This window comes from Montipora foliosa, chromosome 1 (genome assembly GCF_036669935.1).
Source record: "Montipora foliosa isolate CH-2021 chromosome 1, ASM3666993v2, whole genome shotgun sequence".
NCBI lineage: Eukaryota > Metazoa > Cnidaria > Anthozoa > Scleractinia > Acroporidae > Montipora > Montipora foliosa.
In genome coordinates this window covers 3423274-3433366 of record NC_090869.1, presented here as the reverse complement: position 1 = coordinate 3433366, position 10093 = coordinate 3423274, and the positions used below count along the sequence as shown (strand labels likewise).

The 10093-nt window shown below is 38.7% G+C and overlaps 1 protein-coding gene across 1 annotated transcript; it reads right to left on the bottom strand.

Moving 5' to 3' along the window:
- Nucleotides 1–230: 230 nt before the first annotated feature.
- LOC137974135 (uncharacterized) lies at nucleotides 231–8508 on the bottom strand. The gene is made up of 5 exons (XM_068821041.1): nucleotides 8375–8508; nucleotides 6386–6486; nucleotides 3113–3403; nucleotides 1488–1602; nucleotides 231–933 (listed from the first exon to the last, which is right to left on the bottom strand). The coding sequence occupies exons 2-5, from the start codon at nucleotides 6464–6466 to the stop codon at nucleotides 476–478; spliced, it is 945 nt and encodes a 314-aa protein (XP_068677142.1). The 5' UTR covers nucleotides 6467–6486; nucleotides 8375–8508; the 3' UTR covers nucleotides 231–475.
- Nucleotides 8509–10093: the final 1585 nt, after the last annotated feature.

Genomic DNA, 10093 nt, shown 5'->3' with positions numbered 1-10093 from the left:
CGTGAACAACACAAAATAGTGAGTCGCATTGTGATAACCAATGACTTAAACTATTCAATATGTCTACTGAGACATTTATTTGTTTCCCACATAAGTTAACCGTGCCGGAAAAAAGATAACCGTTAGCCATGAAAAGTCAAATTATTTAACCGTCAGCCGTGAAAGCTACTCCCATTGAAACCCTCCCGAAGGAAAAAACACAACCGCTAAATTGTATACGTAATTTTTGCTTTTATTTGCCTGCACCATTTATCGAATTTTTTTTCACACTTTTTATCCTTTGATATTATTATTATCTTGAAAGCAACAAAGGGGGCCGAGACTACAAACTACTTAAAGGTGTGAAATGGTAGAGAACAAGAGACTCCAAGGTGCCATTCTTACATTACATTTTACTTCATTTGACTTTCGCCTAATTTAGCTCAATTGAATTTCCTTCACATCGCTTTAACTGACGCCGATTTTATTCACTTTATCACTGGCGAAAAGCATACACATCAATACAGGATGTACCGTCGTTGTCATCTTCGGCTTTTCCTGCCAGGTCTTCACCATACCAGATCCTGAACTTCTGACCAGCGACCACAGACAAAGGAGTAGGAGTGGAATCAAACACAATCTCGTTAGAGTTTTCATCGAAACCAAGCAGTGTGTAGTAAAAATGATGACTCAGCACCAGTGAACCGTTAACGTTTGCTGGAAAAATACGGGTGTCTTTTTCGTCAGTAATATGAATATTTAATTTTTTGCTCTCGTGTTTAAGACCGCAGCCCCACTTAGTGTTTAAGGCTTTACCGGAATGGCAATTCACATAGCCTGAGCGATGGACCAGCTTCAAGCGATAAATGTATCCTGGCTTGTGGATTTCGAAGGTTCCGAATGAATCATTCTTCACCCCAAAGCACACTGGGTCTACATTTACCTTCAGCCATCCTGCGGAAAGGAACAGAGGAGGATTAAGGCGTCGAAATATCGATTCAGATCCAAGTCACCAGTCATCTTCCGTAGTGGTGCACCTCTCCTAAGAAAAATCCTAGATCCCCCCTGGTAACCAGGAAAAAGTAGGCCCTTACGTTTTCTGAAGGAAAATTTTTGCAATAAAGGTCACCTGGAAGTTTCGGATGAGCAAATGGTTCAGTTGGAAGTTCTTAGAAGGTAACGTTCAGCTAGCAATTTCTGAAATGAAGATATCGGCCCTAAAATTCTCGGACAATACAATTTTCAGCTAAGATATCCGAACAGATCAAAATCTTCCAGGTTATAAAAACATCTCTTTAGACAGTCTTTATACATTACAAGGAGCCTAGAAATGTCTCTAAAAGGCTTTTTTCTTAATTTGCTCGTTGGGTGCCCTTGTCGAGTCTCCTCCGTAAGGATGTTTTGGGTGCTCTTGTCAATTTGTAAACGATTTTAAAATGAACTGCATCCTGTCTCACTCCAGTTATTCTTTCGTCCTCAACTTTGTGCAGCAAATTAAACACCATTACCATGCTCACAGTATGTTCCATTGTTTCCCTCACCACATTGGCACACGTATGAATTTGTGTCATACAGCGGACGACATGTTCCACCATTTTGACAAGGAAGGCTTTCACATGGACTCTATAAGCGAAAACGATTGTTGAGAAATGTTAATGTCAATTAATCTTATGAAACATTGTTATTTTGTGGGATCTCGAACGAATATTTTTAACTTAAGTCTTGCAAACTGTCTGTGGAATAAAAACCGACTAGTTTTGTGGCCCGGCTAAGAACTCAACCGAGAAAGTCAAGGCTGCAACAGAGTTAAATATCTAAATAGTAAATTTGGAAATCATTTCATCTCTCAGATAGCATGCGCACTATGATTGGCTAATTTAGCAGGCCGGATTGTACAGTACGGCCCGCTGTACTGCAAGTTAAATTTGAAGTTTTGATGAAACATTTTCTAGCAAATTTGTCGTGTTGTTTATGTGAACTGAATAAACTTGGGAAGCTGTTTGAATATTGCAATCAACTATTTCACAAAGCCAATAACATTTGTTTATTTATTTTTCAAATTCTTACGCGTGCCAATCATTTGTTGCAGTAAAACGGTTCTGCTTGACTTCAACTGGTTTCCTTTCTTGTGCGCTTTATCACCTCAGAAGTCCTTACTATGTACTTATATTTACTGAGTGGTGGGGCTGGACGCGCCAAGACCGAGGGCCAAATATTTTCCTGTCCGGCCCGACCTAAACTCAGTCCATAAGCATTTTATCATATTGGGCTCTTTACACTATTCACGAGAACTCATAATTTGAAGTTTGGACAAAATAATTAACAAAAGTTTACACAGACAATTTATCTAATATGTTGTTTACATTTTCTTTTCTGGCTGTAAATAACTTGGATGTGTAAAAGCGACGAAATCCTCTAAAATCGCACTGCACGGTGCAGTGCGTGTTCCTAGCAGGGCCTTACGGCTTTTTCTGGCCCTGCTCGCGCAAATGCGTACGGTCCTCATACGGCGATTTTCCCAATGGTCTTACAATGAAAGTGCGCGCGGGGCCGTACTGGCCATACGATAATGTAAGTTATGGATCCTCGCTTTTTCCCAGTTGGCTTATGATCCGCGCGCTTCTTGCTTGGGCCAGAAACCAACGACAAAAAACTAACTCCGTAATTTACAAAACAGACGTCGAACTTGGTTCTGATTATAAGAGGAATGTATTTCAAGCTGCATGTATGTCTAAATTACTTGTAATTGTAATGACCTTAAACTAAAATTTTGTACAACGTCAGGTTGTTACAATCTTCCCATGTCAACCACGTAACTTTAAAAGATTGAAGTAACACAAGTAAGAATTAAAGCATAAATAAATAACAGAACCGGTTTTCCTTTTTTGTGGAGCGTAAAAAATTTTAGAACGATATACACGACTCAAAGGAACCCGTGATTTTCTTGTGGCAGTTAAGTAGATTTTCTATTAACTCAGCCTTATTGGGAGATTCTGAGAATGGTAACTATAGTTATTATTATTTCTGTCTAAGGAGGATACAGTCAACAAAGGACATTTTGTTAAGCGACCGGTCAAAAGCGTTGAGTCATTTAGAACCATTTTCTATTACACCTATCAGTTGAGGAACCCACCGGAATCGCGAAATGATGGAAGTCTCTGCTTGGTACAAAACTGTTTGCGTGATTGTACTTATCTGACGCCAGGAGTTGACACAAATGTCGATCAGAGTTACTGTCTGCCGGTAAGGTGGCAAAATTGAAGGAGAAACATGACATCTTCTCGAGACATTTGAAGGCACAGTCCATGTAATCCGTAGCATTATATGAAGCCAACACTTGGGAAATATTCAGCATTTGATGAAAAAAGTTCTGGAAGTTTGCGTACTTTATATGTTGATATTCGCCACGTTGGAGCTGTTGTGCCTGAAACAAGAAACATCTAACATTATCGACGATATGTGTCGTAAAATGCAAATCAACAGTGTTAATTTCTCGTAGATGGAATATACCCTGTTAGAAGCTAGTTACGAAGCTTCTTGTTTGCAGTGAAATTCAATCACTGATCATCTAGCAATTTCTGAAATGAAGATAAAATTTTTGGACACTTCAATTTTCAGCTAAGATATCCGAACAGATCAAATTCTTCTAGGTGATAAAAAAGTCTCTTTAGACAGTCGTTATACATTACAAGGAGCCTAGAAACGTCTCTCAAAGGCTTTTGGCTTAATTTGCTCGTAACGTTACCTTCTAAGAGCTTCCAACCGAACCATTTGCTTATCCGAAACTGCTGGGTGATCTTTTTAAGTGCCACAAATTGCAAAAATACCCCTTCCGAAGACGTAAGGGACTACCTTTCCTTGGTTGCGAATCTCTTAGGTGATGTTTTACTGTAAAGAAATCTGTAGCTGTCTGGCAACGTACAACCAAAATTCTTAGAATAGTTTGACCCTCCCGAACAGATTTCATCGAAGATTATCGCTGGGTGCCTCTGAAGGTACTTTAAATCTACGGTCACAAGCCAACAGGCAAGAACTAAGTGATCCGAAGCCTTAGTATCCTTGCCTCAGCAGACGAAGCAACTGAGAGTAATTATACAAATGTTAATTGTTACGTGTACCGTTAAACTGTTTGTTGATGATACTAAGATCTCTCTTGTCAAGTGAATTATGTCAATGACACACTAGCGCTACAATCGGACCTGAATTCTCTGGAAACCTGGACAAAAGTACACACTCTCACAAAATGTCAAACACAGAGTTAAAGTCATTCAACTCATATAGAGATCTTGGCGTTTATGTGTCGAGAGACATCCTGGTCGGATCATGTGGCCGATAACAGTAAACAACTGAAGCGAACAAAGTTTTGGGCCTCAACTTAAGCGTACACTTAAGACTGACAAGGATATCTTCTACTTGCTTTATAAGTCACCGGTAAGATCTATTTTAGAATACGTACGTTCTGTATGGTTTCCATACTCAGTTAAAGACAAATTAGCAATAGAAAAAGTGCAACGAAGAGCATCAATGATTGCTTGCTCTTGGTCAGAAGCCACGTGAAATGGCTTAAGATCGACGCAAACTGAAACACACTTGAACACCGAGGGAAGTACCTTTCTTTAGTAGAATGCTATAAGATTGGAATAAGATAGTGTTTGGATTAAAACGGCCTGAACTTTAATTTGTTATTTTTTCGAGTACTGTAAAAAGTAAAAACACTACAGGCTAATCATCCATACAATATCCAAACAAAATTGGCAAAAATTGACGCTTTTCAGTACTCTTTCTTTGTAAGAATTGTTAAAGACTGGAATAATTTGGCGAACCACCTATCAGCCGGACGTGAGAGATTCAAACAAGATTTGAAAACGTGGATAAATGTGTATTGATTCAGTTTTTTATATGCAATTTTACAGATCCTACGTAAACGTCGTTTAGGTAAACACTTTTTAGGTTTAGATTTAGTAAGGGGGCCCTTTATAGGGCTTACCATTCAAATACAGTATTTGAATAAAGTATATTATTAATGGGAGTCATATCATATCTGAAGCACGAGTGGTCCTGAGAAGGACTGTTTAGATGACATTGACTGAGGTTTCGACAACCTGACCGGAAATCGTCACCAGAGTAAAGGGATTAATTATTTGTGTAACGTCATTAGATAGTACAAATACCTTGGTCGATGATGTGATAAGTCAACGAAGTCGTGACATTATTGGTCGACTGTCAGTTGAGCAAAGCTGTCATTGGCTGTAAAGACTGTAGACAGTGATTGGTGCGTCTGCATCTGTCTACGTCTTACATGTCTGTACATGTTTTGTTAGTAAGTCGGTCAATGTGTTGACGTCCTTGATAAGTCGTTTGTAGGGTGCTGGAAGTTTTAGGCAACAGATTACAGGTCACTGTTCTAATTTAGTGAACCAGCTTCCAGTACGATCCGTTGGTAATAATTAATACGGTATGTAACGCATTCAGCAGAGCCCCAGTCGATTTTGTAGTCTGTCTGTACATTCTGTGCAGAAATGTTATTTTTGATGTTACTATTTGTCGTCCCTCGTTTTTGTTCAGCCAGTGTTGCGTTTAGACATCTGCTGGTCTCATCGATATGAGTGGCCTGGCAGTCGCAGCATTTGATCTTGTAATCTGCTTCTGGTCTGTCCTAACGTTCGTCAGCAGTTTTCTTCACTTTGATGGGTCTCCTCATAATTAGCATGCTACTTTGTTACTGGCGCTCGCTTAAAAGGGGAGTTTCTGCACCGGCTATAGGTAGTTGTGTCATGCATGTTAGCCATGATGATGGGGCCGCACCAGGTCGCAACAGCTGGCTATGGCTGCCGTATGGCCATGGGCATGCGGCTGAAGTACTAGCCAGACCTTTTGGATGGTGTTTGTCTGGTGCGCTTGTTTTCTCCCGGATTAATGTTCTTATCAGCTATTAAAACTTTCGAAAGTTCCTAAACTTTTGCGTTGTATTTTGTGTGCCACAAATCCCGCTTATCCTTAAAATGAAGTCGTTTCAAGAAAAGGGCCGAGCTCTTCGAAACCTGCTAAGCGGTCGTGCTGCCATGAGTTTTAGTAACAGGTAACCTAGGTTTAACCCAATCACTGGGCTTCGAAGCAATTCGGCCCTTAGCAGCGAAAATCCGTTGGGAGGCCAGTTAAAATGACGACGTCATGAGTGAAACGTTTGTTTTTATATGTCATAAGAAACCGCTTCACGTACGGTATCCATTTTAGCCACATACACCTATCCTTCTTCTTGAAAGCAATGTAGTGAATTCAGCTAATTTAAGGATAAAATGTAATTTTTCTAGGTTATTTTGGAGCCTGTTTTTATGAAAAAGAGTATCAATAATCAAATAATTCAGTGAGACCTTGTGTGTACGCAGTAATATCACGAAACGCTTACCTCTGAATACTGCAAGTCAACAAGATTGAATACGCTATGTAAACCAAGTGCGAGCCAAACAAAGGATATCGCAGGCTTCATTGTCTCGGCTTTGAGAAACTCTACAAAATAAACGCTGCTGTCAAGAAATGACTTATAATATGACTCATAATCTCATTCTTAATGAAATAGCTGCAAAACACAGGTCATTTTGTATTAGTTCACATTAGCGATGGAAGTAATCGGACGTTTTGATTCGTCGGGTTCATTTTTAACAGTTGAAAAGCCAGAATGAAAGGGCAGAAAACTTTCATTTTATGGAAAACTATAAGATTCAATCTCCTGTTTTTTCCTTTGAAATTTTCTTTGCATGATCCATTATCATCTACATGATTAATTAACAATTATTCGCCGAAGGCGAAGTGATTATCGGTGAATATTCACCGAGATGAAGTCGAGGTGAATATTCACCGATAATCACTGAGCCTGAGGCGAATAATTGTTTTAGTATAAATACACAGTTGATTATTTTAAAAAAGAGAAAAAAAAACATTTCAACGCGAAATCATCTTCACTTACAGTGGCAAAACGACTACTGGCAGCCATTTTGTCCATCGAGGTGATTATCGGCTGATGATACGAGATAGAGAGCCAATGCCCGAGAGCGCGCGATTTTGTATAATCACCTGTGTGTTTATACTAATTAACAATTATTCGCCGAAGGCGAAGTGATTATGGGTGAATATTCCCCGATAATCACTGAGCCTGAGGCGAATAATTGTTTTAGTATAAATACACAGGTGATTATTTTAAAAAAGAGAAAAAAAGAATATTTTAACGCGAAAATCATCTTCACTTACAGTGGCAAAACGACTACTGGCAGCCATTTTGTCCGTCAAGGTGATTATCGGCTGATAATCCGAGATATCGAGCCAATGCCCGAGAGCGCGCGATTTTGTAAAATCACCTATGCATTTATACTAATAATGCATATGGTTGGATATAAATAACTGTCATCCTAGCTCCTCCTTGTTTTTGGCAACTTTTTACTTGTCTTTCTTAGTAAAATGAAGTCGAAAACGCAGTTATATCAGCTTATTACACATTAAACAGAGCTACCCGAGTTGAGAGCAAAATTTCCGAGAGAGAATTTAGTTAATTTGTGAACTGATTGTAATCCACAGTGCTTGCCAGAGGAAGTTAAGCTTTAAAAAATATTCACCAGGCCATCTGATAGAATATACATGAAAAAATTCTTTAAGTTGGCGCCCTCATTGATATTCGCATCGTTCGAGCTGTTGTGCCCTGCCTGAAGTTAAACATTTCCAGCATTTTGTCTATGGAATCCGTTGCTTTGCATATAGCTTGCAAATCCTTCTACAGTAGGATGGCAACGATTCTACAATAGGAAGGCAAAAACTGAATTCAGCCTGATAATTTGATGTATAAGGCTTATTAACTTAATACCGGAACGTTTTCCTCCGTGATACGTAGAGGTAGAAAACTCGGTTAAATTACTTAGGTTAAATCAAATTGAGGTTGAAATTTTGAAAAATGAATCCGGCAAACCGCAATATTAACCGTCCCCCTGTGAAAATTGATTAAAAATTCGAAAGCTTCCTTTAACCTCTTTTCGAAATTGAAAATTTAGAAAAACGTACCTAGAAGTCGCTCAGCCAAAAAGTATTTAGATTTCTCATACACTTTAGGATTTTTCTGTTGGCAAAAGCCTTTGTCTACCTTGATCGCAAACGCTAGGCTTCAGAGATGTAACTTGCAGCACAGTAAGTATCTCATTTTTGAAAATTTAAACAAGGAATAAGACCTTGAAAACAACTTTTTGTAAAGAAATTAGAAAGCTTAGTCGAGTGATTTATTTTTTGACATCATTTTCGCCGTGACTCTTTTTCGAACCTTATGGAAAAATCTTAATTAAACGTCTTTTTTTGAGTTTCATGAAAGAAACGTTCAGTTAAAACGTTTTAGTGAAGAATAAAAATCAAAGCTTACCCCTGAAAATTGCAACGTTACAATTTTGAAATGGTTGAGTAAACCAAGTGCAGACTACAGGAAGGATAGAGGGCAGTGTATTGTCACCTTCGACAAAAGTGAATGCCGTTGGAAAGAAATCTTCCAAAGGTGTCTTTTTGCCCAGCAGGTGAAAATAACACACAACCAAGCCATAAATTAAGACATCCTGTTTATTTAAAGATGTCACTGCCTTCATATTCTTAATTAACCGAAATAAACGATAATTAACATGAATGAAATGAATGTATATTCAAGTGCGGGTTATATAAGTACAAGAGAACGTTCCTCGCACTTAACTGGACTTTTTGAGCAATTGTTTTTCATAGGCATCTGAAAAATTCAGGTGACTCCATCGGGATTCGAATCCATGACCTCTGCGCTTTTAGTGCAGTACTTTACCAACTAAGCTATGAAGCGACACAGTTAAAAGCAGAAGTTGAACCAGGGACTATACCAGGGACAAATTAAACCAGTGGCCAGGATCCATGTCCTGAACCGGGGATCTCCGAATCTCAAGGCAATCACCCTAACCACTGGGTTACACTGCCCCTCACAGTTGAGAGCAGATCATTTGTTAGGCTCATTTAGCTCCGTGAAGGACCCAAATGTGAGGCTTCATAGCTCAGTTGGCAGAGCATTGTACCGGCATCGCACTTTGAAATTTTCTTTGCATGATCCAATATGTTCTATATGATGAATAATGTATATGGTTGGATATAAATAACTGTCATGCTAGCTCCTAATTGTTTTTTTGGCAACTTTTCACTTGTCTTTCGATTCTTAGTAAAGTGAAGTAGAAAACGCAGTTGTATTAGATTATTAGACATTAAACAGAACTACCCGAGTTGAGAGGAAAATTTCCGAGAGAGAATTAAGTTGAACTGATTGTAATCCACACTGCTTGCCAGAGGCAGTTAAGACTTGAAAAATATTCACCATCTGATAGAATATACATGAAAAAATTCTTTAAGTTGGCGACCTCATTGATATTCGCATCGTTCGAGCTGTTGTGCCTTGCCTGAGTTGAAACATTTCCAGCATTTTGTCTATGGCTTCCGTTGCTCGGCATATAGCTTGGAAATCCTTCTACAGTAGGAAGGCAAAAACTGAAGACAGCCTGATAACTTGATTGATAAGGCTTATTAACTTAATACCGCAACGTTTTTACTTCATCCTGTTAGATACGTACAGGTAGAGAACTCAGTTAAATTACTTAGGTTAAATGATTCTGAAGTGGAAACTTTGAAACATGAATTCGGCAAACCGCAATATTAACCGTCCCCCTGTGAAAATTGATTCAAAATTCGAAGACATTTTTTAAGCTCTTTTCGAAGTTAAAAATTTAGAAAAACGTATCTAGGAATCGCTCAGCCAAAAAGTATTTAGATTTATCACATACCTTGTGATTTTTCTGTTGGCGAAAGAGTTTGTCTAACTTGATCGCAAACGCTAGGCTTCAGAGGTGTAACTTGTATTTTGCCAGGTCTTCACCATACCATATCCTGAACTTCTGCCCAGAAACGACAGACAAAGGAGTAGGAGTGGAATCAAACACAATCTCGGGAGAGTTTCGATTGAAACCAGGGAGTGTGTAGTAAAAATTAACATTCAGCCTCAGTGAACCGCTTACGTTTGCTGGAAAAATACGGGTGTTATTTTCGTTAGTAATATGAACATTTATGAAATTGCTGTGATAAC

Excerpts from the sequence above, each read along its gene's own strand:
- LOC137974135 (XM_068821041.1), bottom strand. The coding sequence starts at position 6,466 with ATGAAGCCTGCGATATCCTTTGTTTGGCTCGCACTTGGTTTACATAGC. Across the intron at positions 1,603-3,112 it reads TCCATCATTTCGCGATTCCG|AGTCCATGTGAAAGCCTTCC; the intron begins GTGGGTTCCTCA and ends TTTCGCTTATAG. Across the intron at positions 934-1,487 it reads TGGAACATACTGTGAGCATG|GATGGCTGAAGGTAAATGTA; the intron begins GTAATGGTGTTT and ends TCCTTTCCGCAG.